Raw genomic sequence first — 18,009 nt, 5'->3', positions numbered from 1 at the left:
TACTTCAATATTCTGTATTTCAACGTATTAATTAGACTTATCTTTTATTTTATCTATTCAATTCAGTTTCATTTTATTTTTATATGTCTTTGATTAAGAATTAAGAATAAAGGGTAGCACTTTCTACACTGTCTCTGTAATAAAGTGGTAATAGTAGGGTAACAAGGGGGAAACGAGTATAATGTGTCTAAGTTATTACTATGCAATTACCAAAGTAATAGCCACTAAATAGCCAAGTAATATAACGGTAGTAACAGTGGTTAAAGCTGAGAAATATTACTCTGAAATATATGTTATAGGCTAATAAGAGCCCAAAAACTGGGGTAATAATATGGAAATACAGCTCAGTAATAAAGTGGTAATAGTAGGGTAACGAGGAAGGAAGAGGATTGTAATAATGTGGTAACTTCTAAGTTATTACCACTGTTACCCGTGGTAGCATCTGTGTAATAAGCAGGAAAGAGAGCTGCCTGTTTCCATTTAATAACACATTATTAAGCTATTGAAGCTAATTTAAAAAGTGATTATCATCAGGAAACAGCTGTGGTAGTTTTCTGTAATAAGCAGGAAACAGAGCTGCAAAATATTCACCAGTTATGGCGATTCTAAATCGCCTGTAGGTAAATGTGAGCGTGAATGGTTGTATGTCTCTGCGTGTTAGCCCGGAGACAGATTGGCGACCTGTCCAGGGTTTCCCCCGCATCTTGCCCTATGGTATGAACCATAGGGCAACCCCCCTCCACAACCCTGAGAAGGATAAGTGGAAGTCAATGGATCTCTTAACCTTAATTCCATCTCTGGTTCCTGGAACCGCGACTGGTCCTCAGTGAGCCATTTTCCAAAATGATCATTGCTTACCAGTTTAGTCATTTCTGGCAATGTTAGCATGCCATTAAAAATGACTAGCTCAACATGCTCAACAATGCTGTCTTCAGTCCATTCTTCAAATGCTGCATCAAATATACTTGAAGTTCACTGTGTTAGAGAAAGTGCTCACTGCGTTGCTCATGCTTTCTTCCAGGAATCATCTCCATGGTGATCTTCAGCGTCCTGTGCATCATGGTGTTCGTGATCCGTCACATGTTTCGTCACAAAGGCTCCTACCACACTAACGAGGCAAAGGGAGCCGAGTCAGCAGACTGTGCCGACGCAGCGATCATTGTCAACGATCCGGCCTTCACCGAAACCATTGATGAGAGCAAGAAAGAGTGGTTCATCTGAACCCTCGTCGATACGGACACACGTTAGGATGTAGTTTTGCAAGCTTAGGGAGTAGCTGGAGGTGACGACCTACTAACCCTGGAGGAGCTGAGGACTTTAGAGACAGAGGAAACCATTGGTATTTTAGCTTGGGTATTAAAGCACAGGGCGCAGAAGTGCCTGGCAGCGACAGTGTGGAGTGATTCATATGATGGAAGGACGGCCTTCAGTGTACGGTGCCATAAAGTTTCAGGCCTTGGATCAGTCAGTATGTTCATTTGCTTTTATCTTATATTTTTATATATATCGCTCTGACTTTGATTTCAGTATGTAATGTATTTATTTATTGATATTATATTTTTTCAGATGTTGATATTATTTATTCTTAATTTTCTTTGTGTTTTTATTTCATGTGTTTGTGCTTTACTTCTGGTACTTTGACTTTAAGAACTTTGGCATGAATTAAAATAATTATGAATTAGTCCCAATAAGCCTTTGTGCATATAGCGACAGTAAACAATTCTAGAGTGTTTTTGTATATTAAGTGTGATACGTTATAATTTGCCTTATTTTTATAAAATGATTTATTCTGTATGTTGGTAGTTTAATTTTGGCTCTCAGACTAAAAACTATGTTGTGTGTGTGTGTGCGCGACACACGCACGTGCATGCATAGCTGGCTTGCTTGTCTGTAAAGGAGATGTAGCCATGACATTGTTTGCATCATCTGAACTCAGAGCTTCTTTTGATTTCTGCATCTGAATGTGTCTTTCAAAGACTTCTTGATACTTTTTTCCGTGAGTTCAGGAAACACACTCAGCTTGTCTTAAGCTGCCGTTTGTCCAGGGCCAGACTACAAAAACAGAACAAATAACTTTATTAAACTTTACCTTCAAATCCACAGTGAGGCAGCATTAAGTTAGTGATTCCACTACCAAGGCTGGTGAGGGACGAGTAAAGCACAGCACTGTAGCAAACAAATACTCTAACTTCCCTAAAGTGAACCAAATTCCTTCCAACAGCTCCCAGAGCTGGCAGATGTTTTCACTGTCAGCTGCTGAGTGCCGCAAACTCCACAATCCAGACTAAACTGTGCCTCTAACAGCACCCCCGTCACTACCTTCACATGCTGAAGGTAATATGTTTGACACAAAGCTGGTGGCAGATCTGCGACGTGTCCACATTGAATCTGAGGTCAAATAAAGACAAAAGTAGGAAAAAGCAGCAGCCTCATAACACTGCACTGGGCTTATGGATCAGGAAAGAACTCTTATCTTGGATAATATTCAATTTTGCACAGTGTTATTATATCAACGAGCCCTCCCTGTAATATAAGACAGAGTGGGCTGACAGCAGAACGGTTTCCTCACGCTCACACAAGTTCAGGTGAACAGCAGCTGAGAACAAACGCCTCGTGGAGACTTGCTGTGACTGAACTAGGCTGCAGAGTCGGTTTCATTCGACTCCAAGGTGAAACACATTTAAACACCATCTCTGTAGATGAATGACATGACGCAGATACTCATCATCAAACAAGCAGCTGGTCATATTTTGGCAGCAGGACATTTTCCACACTCAGAGAAATCCTTGTTTTCATTTAGCACAGTCTTTCAGAGGTGTTGTTTTCTCCTCGGTGTCCCTGAAACTAGAATAACGGGTCCGATCATGCTGAGAGCTGCTCCTTCCTGTAGAGCAGCTACGCTGACCGGATTCAAGCTGGTGATAAGAGTGTTTTTGTTTCTTGTATCTGGAAATATGTTTCTACAAAGGAATGTTTGTCCGTCACACGCTAACGGCTTACACTTGACATTTGATTGTACTGCATTTGTATTCGTTTGACTGCATTGAGATGTATTGGCATGCCATTTGTCACTGATGACACGTTTCTGTTGATGAACCACTGTAGCATCACATGGCTTTTTCTTCATTGTTCTGTGTATAAATGATTATCATTTATAGCTGATTTCTCATTCTTTGTGCTTGAAACTAACGGCTCCTGGAGCAGCCTGTGAAATACAAGTATGACTCATACCTCAGTGATATTTCAGTTTTTAGGAAACGCACTTTCATCACGATGACGATGACTCCATAAAGGCCCTGGAAATGACTCTTGTGCTTTAGCACTATAAAAAAACTGAATGAAATTGAATACTTGTGAAAATAGTTACATGGATACATAATTGCAATTTTAATTGCATCAGGTCACTGTAAGATAAACATATTGTAGTATGGATCGTGTGTCCCTCACTCCAAAGCCGTAGCTCAGGATGTAGAGAAGGTCGTCTACTAACTGGAAGGTTGGAGCGTGAATGCCAGCAGCTGCTAGTGCTACCCCCCTGCCTCCTAGCAGACACACCTACTGTATCAAACTAAATCCTACATCACAGCGAGATGTCAAAAACTTTATCTCCAGGATTTGAAGTCGTCTGAGATTTGCAGTAGACACACTCATGGTATCAATTTCAAAATTCTACGCCACCTTGTTCACGAGTTATCGCATTCACAAGATTTTCAAATAAACCTGACGTTTGATCGGAGATTAGTAACAGATGCACCTGTGGCATCAGACTGAAGCCCCTACACTGCCTCGTTTTCAAGATATCGCATTCACAAACCTCGATCTGCAAGACCTGCCCGCCTGCCTGGGCCGGTGACCCCATCATCAGAATGTGGAGAGGTGGAGTAGAAAGGTGCTATATCAGAACCAGTCCGGTTACCATCCTAGTGGCAGCTATCAAAGCTTTGCCCCCCACACTGCACCTCTTTAGCAAACACATAAACAGCTTTTTAAAAGACGGTTCTGCTGTGCAGATGTCAATAACTCTGTTGCTGATGTAGTTAATGTCTTTGTCATCTGCCAGTCTTAAACTAAAATGTACCAAAACATTGCATAAAAACAATGAGAAAAACATTTTATTAGGCTCAAATGTAGAATAAAAGGACAAAATAAAAACAGATATTATAAAGATACAGAAAATGGCAGGTGGGTAAGCTGGGCCAGGCTGATCTGCAGAGTGAATCCTGTGTGGATGTGGTTCAGTAACCTGGAACAGAAATGATGACAAACAGCAGAAATGATGTTCGGTCCGTTCTCCTTCATCGTCGCTCGTACTGGTGCTTGGCTTAGCCCGGGCTTATCAAGCTGCCAAAGTAAGCAGTCACTGTCTTCAGCTTGTTGTTGAGGAAGTTCTGCTCGACCTCCACCTTCCCTCCTGGGCCGGCTAAAGACGCCACCTGTAGAGACAAGATTTCAGTAAGACAGTCCCAACACAAGCTGAGCAAAGCAAACACAACTACAACACAATACTCATTACAAGTATAAGAGTCTGGGTACATAAAGAACGATGCCACCGCGGCGTTGCCAGTCCAGTGGAGCATGAACATCCAGACATCCACGGTCACACGAAATATGTCAAAGTACAGATTACATTACATGTTTGAGAAATCCTGAACACACTGACCTGATCCATGTCAACATTACGCGGAAGAAAGTACACAATGTTGTCTGATATCAGTTTGGCCAGGCGGAAGATCTCAAATGTGCCGAGTGTCAAGGATGAAAACTGCATGTTCAAAAAAAGAAACTTTCAGATTGAACAGACTGACTGTGTTACCTGCAGAGTGCCTGAAATAAAGTTCACCTTTCAGGGCTTAACTGTAGGGACTGTCTTACAATACAGTGGGGCAAAAAAGTATTTAGTCAGCCACCGATTGTGCAAGTTCCCCCACTTAAAATGATGACAGAGGTCAGTAATTTGCACCAGAGGTACACTTCAACTGTGAGAGACAGAATGTGAAAGAAAAATCCATGAATCCACATGGTAGGATTTGTAAAGAATTTATTGTAAATCAGGGTGGAAAATAAGTATTTGGTCACCTCAAACAAGGAAAATCTCAGGCTCTCACAGACCTGTAACGTCTTCTGTAAGAAGCTTTTCTGTCCCTCACTCGTTACCTGTATGAATGGCACCTGTTTGAACTCATCATCTGTATAAAAGACACCTGTCCACAGCCTCAAACAGTCAGACTCCAAACTCTGCCATGGCCAAGACCAAAGAGCTTTCGAAGGACACCAGGAAAAGTATTGTAGACCTGCACCAGACTGGGAAGAGTGAATCTACAATAGGCAAGCAGCTTGGTGTGAAGAAATCAACTGTGGGAGCAATCATCAGAAAATGGAAGACATACAAGACCACTGATAATCTCCCTCGATCTGGGGCTCCACGCAAGATCTCATCCCGTGGGGTCAAAATGATCATGAGAACGGTGAGCAAAGATCCCAGAACCACACGGGGGGACCTGGTGAATGACCTGCAGAGAGCTGGGACCAAAGTAACAAAGGTCACCATCAGTAACACACTACAACGGCAGGGAATCAAATCCCGCAGTGCCAGACGTGTTCCGCTGCTGAAGCCAGTGCATGTCCAGGCCCGTCTGAAGTTTGCCAGAGAGCACATGGATGATACAGCAGAGGATTGGGAGAATGTCATGTGGTCAGATGAAACCAAAGTAGAACTTTTTGGTATAAACTCAACTCGTCGTGTTTGGAGGAAGAAGAATACTGAGTTGCATCCCAAGAACACCATACCTACTGTGAAGCATGGGGGTGGAAACATCATGCTATGGGGCTGTTTTTCTGCCAAGGGGACAGGACGACTGATCCGTGTTAAGGACAGAATGAATGGGGCCATGTATCGTGAGATTTTGAGCCAAAACCTCCTTCCATCAGTGAGAACTTTGAAGATGAAACGAGGCTGGGTCTTCCAACATGACAATGATCCAAAACACACCGCCCGGGCAACAAAGGAGTGGCTCCGTAAGAAGCATTTGAAAGTCCTGGAGTGGCCTAGCCAGTCTCCAGACCTCAACCCCATAGAAAATCTGTGGCGGGAGTTGAAAGTCCGTGTTGCTCGGCGACAGCCCCAAAACATCACTGCTCTCGAGAAGATCTGCATGGAGGAATGGGCCAAAATACCAGCTACTGTGTGTGCAAACCTGGTAAAGACCTATAGTAAACGTTTGACCTCTGTTATTGCCAACAAAGGTTATGTTACAAAGTATTGAGTTGTATTTTTGTTATTGACCAAATACTTATTTTCCACCCTGATTTACCAATAAATTCTTTACAAATCCTACCATGTGGATTCATGGATTTTTTTTTCACATTCTGTCTCTCACAGTTGAAGTGTACCTCTGGTGCAAATTACTGACCTCTGTCATCATTTTAGGTGGGGGAACTTGCACAATTGGTGGCTGACTAAATACTTTTTTGCCCCACTGTGTTAAAAACTTGGGTGTCTGTGCCACGTGCCTGTCAGTGTGATGTTTGCAGCTGAGATAAGGACTGAACTGCAACTGGATGTGGAAGCAGCCAATCCAGAAACTGAAAGCTAGAAAACTGTTCAAAGATGACAAGAAAGTCTGACTGATTGGAAACAAAATATAAAAAGTGAGGGCTGGCGTTTGCACGTTATTATTCTAACAGATGAACAGATGACTCCTGACGTCTTCTGTAAAATTGAAAACGCAAAAACATTTTTCAAAGCTAAGCTGTAATTTTCTCCTCTCAGTTTTCGGTCCCTCCTGCAAACGAATCCTGTCAGTCACTAACATCCCTCCACTTCCTCATCAAAGGATATCCATCAGGCTCCATCATGGTCCTGATGTCGAACACCTCAGCAGTTAGGTAGTCAGGTCCTCCCCACGGTGGCGACAGGAAGACCACATCAGCGTGGAGGTGGGGGGCCAGCTGAAGGAAGTCCCCTTGTATGAAGTCGATTCGGTCGGCCACACTGTAAACCGCAGCATTGTGCCGAGCCATGTCCAGCCGCACTGGATCGATGTCAACGGCTAAGACTGAGAGAGAAACACGACGCAGAGGACAGACTGTGAGCTCAGCGTGTTCAGCATTTCTAAAAACACCTTATGAACTTATAAACACTTACCTCTCTTTCCAGTGAGGGCAAACTGGATGGCATTTCCTCCTACACCACAGAAGGCGTCTATGACCAGCTGAGACGCAGAGAAACTGTGCTCCACCCTGAGGGCAATGTGCTCAGCGATTCTCTCCGGTGTCACAGAGAACCAGCCCTCTGAAACACATGATGAGCATGTGTGAGACGACCTGAGCAGCTAAACTTCCTGCTGTATTCATCACCCATTCCTTCTCAGTTTAATTCAATACAATGTTAGTTATATAGCGCCAAATCACGACTACTGTTCAAGGTACTTGTTGAACATCAGAATCAGAAAACTTTATTAATCCCAAAGGAAATTATAAGGCTGCCATGAGGGTGGTTCTCCTCAGTACGTGAGCAGAGCCCAGAAGGAGGATCTGTGTTACGCTGATGCTCTTCTCAATTTCAAAGTCTTTATATTTTGAGAGTTTTTCTAAAAACCTCAGTTTTCTCCTTCCTTTCTAAGCCATGTGTCTTGATTTCTTTCTCTGTACATTCCTCAGTTTGCTGCTCTCAGTTACTGTTCATGTCTGAGGAGCTTGGCTAGAAAGCGACTTTGTTTCACGTCTCTTCCACAAAGCTTCTTTAGTTCTGAACCAAAGGTTGAACGAGCTTCGTAGTAGTAATGTGTGCGACTAGATGACTAACAGTCGCTATCGTCACTCATCAGTAAAACTGGTCGTTGGTATTTCTCCAGACACGCTGGAGGAGGTGGGCGGGGAGCGGCAGGTCTGGTCTCCTGCTCAGACTGCTGCAGATAAACTTATTACTGTACTGTGCACTCTGAGTTATAAGTAAGTTATAAGTAAGTTATAAGTAAGTTATAAGTTAGTTATAAGTTAGTTATAAGTTAGTTATAAGTTAGTTATAAGTTAGTTATAAGTTAGTTATAAGTTAGTTATTAGCTAATCCAGTGACAGTAAACGATGAGTAACACTGAATCGTCAAGTGTAAAAGAAATATTATATCTAATAGTTATACAGCAGCTGTTGGGAGGCGACGTCACGAGTGTCAGGTTTTTGTTTTGTTTAAATCTGACATTAAAAAATAAAAATGCAGGACAATCAGTGTTGCTGCCAGTCACTGACACTCCTCAGGGCCTAACAAAGTAATATTCAAACACTTCTTTAAACGTGGTTTATAAAAATGATCTTTGGAGCTTTTACTCACCTGGATGCTCAGCCATCCAGGTGAGAACACTGAAATGACCTGAACTGTGATGCAGAGCCGGCTCTCAGTCATTTAGAGGTTAAATATGACTCACATGTTGCTGATTCCACTGGAGTAATGTGACATAACTGCAGTGTGCAGACTGACCTCGGTCCAGTCTGATCCCTTCATCAAAGCGAGAGAAGAGTCTGTAGCGCTGAGCCCAGTATTTAGCCAGCTGTGGTTCAGCTGCCATCTCTGCTGGGACCTGCTTCTTCTTCTTCTTCTTCTTTGGTGTTTTTGTGTGTTTCACACTTAATTCTACACAGACATAAATATTAGGCAGTTACTTTTTTGTTCATTTCTTTTAAACAGCACAGCCTTACTATGAACAACCTGATTCACCAGCAGATTTACTGTGAACTTCAGGCTCGTCAGGAATCTGAGGACAGGGTAAGTGTGTGCCCGGCTGCTCCTCACTCTCCTCCACGTCACTCTCCTCCGGCTCTGTGACAGAGTTGGAGGTGATGCTGGGGTAACTGCTGCCCTCTGCATCTAAACTGGATGCAGAATTCTTCACCTCCTTTTTCCTCCCGTCTTTTTCTTCTTCAGCTTCTCTTAAAAATGGAGGCTTGTCCTCAGGGTGTCTCTCTCTGTCCACCTCACTCCGGTCACACTCTCGCTGGACCTGTTCAAGGAAACTTTGAACCTGTGAAACAAAAAGACTTTTTTCGTTCTGTGTAACGTTCAAACAAACAAAGCTCTGCTCGACTTCCTCCTATCTAAGCTGTTCCAGTCCTCCGTGCTTTTAATCCACGTCCACGGACATGCCAGGAGAACAGGTAAAGGACATGACTTTCAGTGATTTCCACTGTGATGCTTCCTTTCAGCTGTTACTCCAGCCTAACGTCTGAGGACTTATTGAGATTCTGGGGTCATCTTTCATGCTCACAAAACTGAAAACATCTAATCTGTCCTGGCTGATCAGGGACAGGCTTCAGAACACGTCCGCTCTTCAGCCCGTTGCAGGTCGTACCTTACAAAGGGAGGTGCTGATCTGTGGACGTGTGCTGTCTCTGCCCGTCTTTGAGAACCTGGTGCTGCTGATTTTCCTCTTGGTCCATCGCTGCTTCTGACACTTTGAAGCTGAGCTTCCTTTGAAGCTGAACACACTGTTGAACCTGAGACACGAACACATTGTTACAATTTAGACATTTAAAAACATGTTTACACTCAAACAGCCGCGCTCACATAAACCTTTGTGTTTCTAAAACCCAGAGAAACGGCTCAGAAGCAGGCTGGGTTCAATCATTTCACCAGAGCCGACACCTGCAACACTTCAAGCATAAAAACTGTCAATTTGCAGCATTCGCTGCCTTGCAGGCCTTTTGTGTTCTAGATGTTGGTTTGCTGAAGTTAACGGCTTTCATGTCACATGTTTGTCTGTTAATGAAGAATCAGTGCTGTTAGCACACGATGCCACATTACATCTCCTGTGCACTACAGTCACAATCACTCGCCCTGTGCTTTCCCTGCTGTGAAAGGTCCGCTGGGAAAAGTCGTTCCACACTTCCACAGTGTGCATTTGGTCCCATCTTCCTCCCCTCAACCTGAACCAGTCGCAGAAGATACTGGGAGTTTCTTCCTGTTAAAATGGTTTTTCCTTCCCACTGTTGCCCAGAGCTGCTCGTCGCTGTCTGCCTGACTGTTGGGGTCTTCTTTGTATCATTGCAGGGTCTTACAATGTAAACCTTGAGGCGACAGTTAATCTGATTTGGTGATAGTTCAGTGAAGTTGGATCCATACTGGCTCATATGTTTGTTTCAGTTAACTTTCTGTTTTATGAGGAGATGGGTTCCAATCAGTGATGTAAAGCATAAGGCTGCAAAATTCAATGATGAATATTTTTTGTCCTTTAATACTTTTTTACCCCGACTGTGTTTTGTTTCACCAATCTTATCTTTTTGGAACTAATATATTATATTTTTAATCTCATTTCTTATTTTCGTGTCTCTGCCTAGAAGACCATTATGTATTTTAGCAGGTAAAGTGGATGCAGTCACTGAGGACTTGTGACCTACCACAAACAAAGCAGGACATGTGCTGAATAACAACTTCAGCTTTAGGCCCATTTCTAATAATCAAGTTGAAATGTTTTCATCTGAGTGTTTTTGTTTTGCATGTTTTATATTTCTATCATAAACATAAACGACCAATCACAAGGTATCTGAGTTGGAGTCGGCAGACGTGACCGAGACGAGATTCCCAAAGGAGCAGAGGAAGACTTACTGAGGCTCTGGGTTGTGTTTGAGGCCAAGCTGACTCCAGGCTTCCTCGGGTGTCAGACGTGGGCACTCGTCCACATCCAGCTCATGACTGACAACAAGGACAAACAGCAGAAACATTATTCCCGGGCTTGTTGGAGAGATGACGGTCTCCATGATAGAACATCAAACTTACCTCCGTTTGACTTTAGCGCATCCTTTTCCTGGTGGTTTGTCGTCATCGTCATTATCATCGTTTCCATCGGGTGTTTCATTCCTCGATCCGTGCCGTCCGTTATTCCCGGCAGCAGCCAGTTGGAAGCCTGTGTCAGGACGTGCAAAACGCTACGTGTTTATTAAAGCAACCACACATCCATTTACTGAACAAAGGAGAAAAAACTGTGGTGAAAACCACAGGACAAGAACATGATTAACCAAACAGAACTGAACAAGTTAAGATTCAGTCTTTGACTCATTTTCATACACAGCTCAGTAAACACAAACACATTTTCTGTGACACTGAGTTACTGAAGTCATTGTCACCAAAGTAACAAGTTCCTGTGCGATCCAAGGTTGACTGATGCTGTCGGGATGTGAGCTCCTTCCACTTTTCTGAAGACATTTGTTTTCAGTGGTTGTGAAGACCTACGCCAGCGGTCGGCAACCCGCGGCTCCAGAGCCACAGGCGCCATTTCATCCTTATACTCCCGCGTGGTTTGGGAAAGTAAATTAAAGTATTTAATTGAAGTGTATTCTATTTGTTTTAGTTCTAAATTGGAAGATGACTGTGATCTTGAAACATTAAAATCAAATTATATTTCATTATTTTTTTGACGCTCAAAGTAAGCGCCACACTCGACATCGAGGCCGCTCTTGTTCAGGATCACAGATGGAGTGATGTCGAGACCAACCAAATCCAACTCGTGTTTGAAACATGGAGCGCCATCCCGACACATAAACATGAAGACATATGCATCTGGAGTCTTGTCGAGCTTCTGATCCACACACGTATGTGAGCAGCTATTCTCCACACCGCTCACGCCGCACGGCCCCGATCTGCAGACGCCGTGCGCAGACGTTCAGGAGCAGAAGTCCCATTAAGCAGGTGAAAGAAATATCTATGCAGGTACTTTGCAAAAATGTATTCATCATGGTTTAGTGACATTTATTTTGAAATTCAGGCTCCGCTACACGCTCAGCTTTGTTTGGTCCGTGGATCATTTAAGTTCAGCTTTTTAATCGTGTTTGTTTTTGTTAATATTTTTTTAAGAGTTCAAAATGTGTTTATTACACAAATGTCTTTTTCTCTGTAGATTTCATGAGCAACACATTATTGTTGTTTATACGAAGCGTGAAGGTAAAAAAACAGGATGCAGTCTTATCGTCATTTTAGAGTCACAAAGTGTTCGCGGCTGCCAGTGTTTCCTTTTCCGTGGAAACTGGGTCCACGTGGCTCTCTGTGTGTTAAAGGTTGCCGACCCCGGCCTATCGAACAGCTAATGTTTCTCAACATAACTGATTTCTCTTGTGTATAGGCTGTGGGGGTTTTCTACACTGACTTTATTTGATTCAATATTTAGTTTCCTGTGGGCGCCCGTACTTTGTTCTTGTCCCCCTGGACACGTTGCTGGACAGAACATGTTGGTGGACAGACATTCGACACTGAGGTCAGTGTCTCGTTGTCCCAGTGAGCTGAGCGTTTGTCTCTCACTGCCAGCACCAAGTGGAAGAACCTTAGTTTATGTTACGGGTGTCCTTTGAAACAGGTTCCACTCAAAATGCTTGAAAAAGAAAACAATGAGAAATGTTATGACTGAGACTCAGCAGACAGATAGTCTGCTGATCATGCAGCCTTGGCCACACCTCATACACACAATTGTTACCTGTAGTAGCGCTGTGATGCTGTACAGAGTCAGCTGGTCTCTTGCGGTTATTCCCATCATCAGAAGCATCATCAGAGCTGCAGGACACTCCCTCTGACTGGACCATGACTGAACCAGCCACACACTGTCCACCTGCCTCCACTGTGAAGCTCTGTCCAAACAGAACATGCAAAACTTCAGCATCATCTTCTTCGTGTTTACTCTCAGCTTCAGTAGGGCCGTCGCTCTGTTTCTCTGATTGGCTCTGTAAACCTCTGTCCGTGATTCCTGTTTCTTCTTCCCCTCCAGCGTTCCCATTACAGGCAGACTGCTCAAAGGTCCAGCCCTGTCCCGCCCAGTACGAGTACTGTTCCCAATAAGAATAGTAGGTCTCTGTAGCGTGTTTGTCCCAGAGAGCTTTAGTATCCGGGTTGTCCCAAGGAGTCCGTCCTGGATCTTCTGAAGACGGCAGCTCATGTTTCTCCAGCCAGCTGCTCCACATCAGAGCTTCTCCCTGTTGTGCTGCAGAAGAGTCAAAACATTAGTTAATATTTCATGTGTAGGATTGTTGCATTAAAAGAACACGAAGAAGATATGGTGGAACTTCTTTTTTTTAAATGGTCAGTGGCTACTCGGGGCGGCTGTGGCTCAGGTGGTAGAGCAGCTCAGCTCCTGATCGGAAGGTTGGTGGTTCGATCCCAGGCTTCTCCAGTCTGCATGCCAAGTGTCCTTGGGCAAGATACTAACCCCAAGTTGCCCTCCGATGTGTTCATCAGAGTGTGAATGTGTGTGAATGTAGATTAAGTTTGCACTTGCATGAGTGGGTGAATGAGGCATGTCGTATACGGCGCTTCGAGCACTCCGGGAGAGTAGAAGCACAATGTAATCAGTCCATACTGCTTTCCTGTCTGTGTTGGTCTAAACAGACGCGTGAAGCCAGAATTTTGGATGAATTGTGCAGGTTCTGAGGAGCACGATAAACAGTTATAATTATTTATGAAGTCAGATGACACAAATGAATTCGACATCAGGAGACATGTCTGCAAGACCTGGATGACCTGCCAACTTCTACTCCTGAATGAAGAAGTAGACGAACGTCTTGCCCAGCAGACTGGAGGAGGCCACTGGTAGTTGACCCACTGCCTCCTGAGCCACAGCCACCCCGAGTATCCACTGACCCAACATGATATCTCTATGTCTTCCTACCAAACCCGGTGTCACAGTGCAGTGTTAGAAAAAAACAGTCTTCATACATTTCACTATAAACGTCATGTGACCATTCTTACCCCAGTAGGCTTCCCAGCCAGCATCTTGGATCCCTCCTGATACTCCCACTCGTGGATCAAACGCCTCCTCATCAACTATGACATAAAAACATCATGCATGACTAGGGATGGGTACCGGTTCTGACATAAACGGTAGTAACCAGACCGAAAAGCAGTGCACATTTCGGTGCTTTTTTTTCCTGAGCTGTGATACACTTCTAGCCAATCATTTTACGTTTCGAGGATAGTAGGCGGGCCCAGGTACGTACGTTCTTTTAGAGCAGAGCTACAGATTAAAAATGCTCAAGGCGAAGCGGTCAAAGTCTGGCTGTACTTCACAGCAAAAGATGCAAACTCAGCAGCAACAAGTGCTTTAAGCTGATACTGTGATACTGTCAAAGGAGGTAACACCTCGAATCTGATGAAACACCTGGCGACGCATAGCGTTTTTTTAAAAGCCGAGAAATGCGCTGTATTTGATAGCTTGTTGCGAGACCTCACACCGTGCACATCTACTGCGGGTGTGGTGCCTGTTATCAGACCCGGAGTTAGCAACATCCCCCAAAAACCCGAAGAGGAGAGTCCTGGCCCCTAGCCCTGCCAGTGTAGCAGAAATGATGAGGATGATGATGCAGCAGCAGCCGTTCTTCTCTGCGTGAGTAGCTTAATGTTGTTCGTGTGTAATTTACGTTGAGTAGGCTAACCACGTTATTAAATTAATGCATGTAAGGTGAACTAGCAAACATCATCATAGCTACATGCGGCTGTCTTCTTGTTTGATGGCAGATACTCCCTTCACCCTGGCCAAAAAGGCTAAAATGACCAAAGAAAAGTGGAAAACAGTTAAACATGAGAGGTTTAGGACAAAGTTTGTGTTTTTCCATTGTTTAAGCACTGCTTCCAGCCAAGAGTGATACCATATATGCCACATAGCTGCAGAAAAGGCTAACATTGTTATCTTTTTACAAAAAACAGCTGAACATGAGAGGTTTTTGGACAAAGTTTGTGTTCTCCATTCTTTAAGCACCGTTTAAGCACCGTTTAAGCACCGGCACCATTTCAAAAGTACCAGTTTGGCACCGGTGTCGGATAAAATCTAAACGATACCCATCCCTATGCATGACATCACAGTTGCATGAAAAAAAGAAGGACCACATGCAATACTCTGAAACAATGAATACGCTGTTACTGCTTCCATTGTAATTAAGAAGGTAAGGAGACATGTGCTGCTGATAAAAGCCTGTAAGCTGACCGCCTAAAAGGAGAACTTCTGGCAATTTGCTGGTCTGGAAAATTCAGCTGTGTGGACCCAAAGGTCTGATTGTGCAAGAGCTATGTCGCAGACGCCGTTAACATTTAACAGGCCTTAATTAGCATGTTGAATGTTAAATGTTCCCAACATTTACAAACAGTGGGATGGTGTTCCCAAAAGTTGATTCTGTTCATCTGGACGTTTTCAGTGGGAGAAACGTTTCGTCACTCTTCCAGCTGACTTCTTCAGTCTCAGCTGGCTGCAGGTGTTTAACCTTATAAACAGGACATCTGCACAATGACTGAAACTAACAGCACTGAGGGAACAATGGGCTGTGAGGTCAGTATATTGATCAGTTTCTTGATCATTAATATGCTGCCATTGAAAGCTCACTAGTGCATGTTGTCACAGTAATCCCAGTACCAGATGGTACCTGTCAGCTCCACCATCTACAAGCCGAGTGCAGCTGTGGCAGTAGCTGACACAAAAACTCAGGTATGGGAGGAGATGAGTTAGACCGTGGAGAAAGTGGATACTCTACCACATACAAACCTTCGTAATATTACTCGTAATAAAAACAATAAAAGCAATAAGATAATCGCATCACCTTTTTCATCAGCCTGTGGATCTTCTTCACTTTCCTCTTCTTCACTTGTTTCTTCACAGTATTTTGAGGAACTCCTGTTAGACCTCCACCCCTGTGACATGACGGAAAATAACAACCAAAGCTGCTTTTTAGCTTTCATTTCAAAAAACGGCGACTTTAATAACACAGCACTGCAAAACTGTGTGACTTACTGCTCTCCTCTGCTCGGAGGAGCACACAAAGGCTAAAGGCAGGCCCATGCTGGCCATCATCTGAGTTTCTTCATCCAGCTCCTCCACCTCAGTCTCCTCTTCCTCCTCTTCACCATCATCTACATCTATGAGTTGAGAAATGTATTTTTTAAATCATGGCAACTAAAACTAGACAGTACAGCGAGGTTAAGAGAGCCACATTCTTCTACCCCAATGCCTGATACATTTCATAGGTGATTATTTTAATCCCTGGTACTATTAAATATCATGACAGGATGTACCTTGTACAGTGTTTTCCAGGTCAGGCAGAAGTCTGTTATCAGAACGATACAACTCTCGATCCCTGTAAAGAGGCGATGGACATAAAGGACAGATGTAGGAAATCCATAGATGCATCTGTATACATCAGCGTATCCGCTAAAACTCAAGGTGTTTGGGTACTGAGAACAACAACATCTAAACGACTGTGAAAAAATAAAGTAATATACTTGCATTTCTACTCCTATTCAACACTCAAAGCATTCGAGTGACATGACACACGATAGTATTCATTAAATCGTTAAATCCAGGTGTTCCAATCACATCCAGGTGTATAAATCAGCACCTGGACATGCAGACTGATTCTACAAACATTTGTCAAAGAACGGGTTGCTCTTAGGAGCTCGGCGAATTCCAGCGTGGTACTGTGATAAGATGCCGCCTGTGCAGTCGTGAAATTTCCTCGCAACTAAATATTTCACAGTCGTGGTTCGTGGTGTTACAGCAAAGAGGAAGTGAGTGGGAATGACACCATCTCAGCCACGAAGTGCTCGAGCGTAGTGCACAGGTCACAGGTCACCAACCTTTTGCAATTGCTGCAGAACTCCAAACGTCACATGGCCTTCAGATTAGCTGAAGAACAGTGATCAGACAGCTGCATGTTTTCATAGCTGAGCAGCTGAATCCAAACCTTACATGACCAGGCGCCGCACAAAGCGTCCAATGCAGCGATGTAAAGCATGCTGCTATTACTAGACCTGGAACAAGCACTCTGTGGAAAAGCAAACATCTGCTGTCTTTCATAAGCTCCAGGTTTTGATAACCACCAATATTTTCCTCATAAATACCTTTTTTAACACAAACACCTCTCTGACAGCCTAATGGGAATGTTCAGAAAATGAATGAATGCGAGCAGAGACTGTGAGCCAGGTTCTCATCCAGCGTCCGTGTCAAAGATTCCATAAACATACTCGTAGCCCGTGTGGGAAGCCTCCCCAGAGGAGTTGAAGCTGTTATAGCTGCAAAGGCTGGGACAGTATCATGGGATGTCACTCAAGTTCATGTGTGTGTGAAGGCAGACGAGTGAATACGTTTGGCACTATAGTGTCTGATTCCACCGCTCATACCACGCTGCCACCAGCACACAGCTGCTAACCTTTTCTTTTGGGGTTCAGCATTGTGCTAGCAACAGTAGTAGCCTTGTAATGACTGCGATTCATTCAACTGTGATTGATATGATAGCTTTTTAAAACGCTGCTTTGTGGTTGCCTTCACTCAAGTCAGTTATTCATTAAAACGACATTTATTACACGGAATTTCAAAGATTTGACTGGAGTTCGTTTCTTGCGTCGTCTTTTAATGACCCACACTGGCTGGTTGCCATGTCAGCCCGGCTGAGACAAACACCGGTTTAGATCAGACTGTTGTTCGACGTGCTGCTAATGAATTACGTGTATGAGTTGTAGCGGACAGAGGAAAGGTGGTGGAGGCTCACTGTACGAAGGCTCTGGAGCAACGACAATGAATCGTTTCTTCCTCCTGCAGTGACTCCTTCTTGGTGAAGATGATTTCCGCCACCAGGGCTACTCTTCTCATTTCCAGCATCATGGCGGTTAGCTCGCTGCAACAACAAACACACTTTCATTTACCGACGAGCTGCTTGCGTCTTTAAGCAGCATGGGACTCTTTCCTTTATTATTGATTATTTCCGCACTATAAGCTAACAGCGGATTTCCGCTGTTTTTCAAAATAAAAGTTGCAATTTTTTTGTTTTGTTTTGTTTTTTATAGAAAAAAATTCTAACAAAATTTTTCCTTTAAAATCACTAAATCTCATGGTCATTAGAACACCAACTGTTTCATTTTAATTGCTTTATAGCTACATTAATGCATCTATTTTTACTGATTTTATTGCGCTTTTTAAATTTAATGGCATCTTTTGTAGCTGCCATCACCAGTGTGTGAATGTGTGTGTGAATGGGTGAATGACTGAATGTGGGGTCCTT

The 18,009-nt window shown here is 43.6% G+C and overlaps 2 protein-coding genes across 3 annotated transcripts in view; one reads left to right on the top strand and one right to left on the bottom strand.

The window, feature by feature from the left end:
- The window catches only part of cntnap2b (contactin associated protein 2b), a 46,995-nt gene extending 43,838 nt beyond the window's left edge, over positions 1-3,157 (top strand). Inside the window, exon 25 of the mRNA XM_014411252.3 lies at positions 1,022-3,157. Within this exon, the coding sequence (XP_014266738.3) occupies positions 1,022-1,221 (200 nt within the window). The 3' untranslated portion in view covers positions 1,222-3,157. The remainder of the gene's footprint in view (positions 1-1,021) is intronic.
- A 937-nt stretch (positions 3,158-4,094) lies between these two features.
- Positions 4,095-17,710, bottom strand: tgs1 (trimethylguanosine synthase 1). Of its 2 annotated transcripts, none has more exons than XM_004572948.4 (15): positions 17,456-17,710; positions 16,028-16,089; positions 15,747-15,871; positions 15,556-15,646; positions 13,718-13,792; positions 12,453-12,953; positions 10,766-10,892; positions 10,595-10,681; positions 9,342-9,486; positions 8,711-9,014; positions 8,474-8,626; positions 7,145-7,291; positions 6,839-7,055; positions 4,661-4,739; positions 4,095-4,433 (listed from the first exon to the last, which is right to left on the bottom strand). In XM_004572948.4, exons 1-15 carry the CDS (start codon positions 17,647-17,649, stop codon positions 4,323-4,325), a joined length of 2,418 nt encoding a protein of 805 aa, XP_004573005.3. In that variant the 5' UTR covers positions 17,650-17,710; the 3' UTR covers positions 4,095-4,322. The 2 variants fall into 2 exon arrangements, with proteins under 2 accessions (XP_004573005.3, XP_076732718.1); XM_076876603.1 differs by having other exon boundaries at positions 17,500-17,710.
- Between the last annotated feature and the right edge of the window lie 299 nt (positions 17,711-18,009).

The sequence above is a fragment of the Maylandia zebra genome, linkage group LG18 (assembly GCF_041146795.1).
Source record: "Maylandia zebra isolate NMK-2024a linkage group LG18, Mzebra_GT3a, whole genome shotgun sequence".
NCBI classification, from domain to species: domain Eukaryota; kingdom Metazoa; phylum Chordata; class Actinopteri; order Cichliformes; family Cichlidae; genus Maylandia; species Maylandia zebra.
This window is presented reverse-complemented; position numbering and strand designations above follow the sequence as displayed.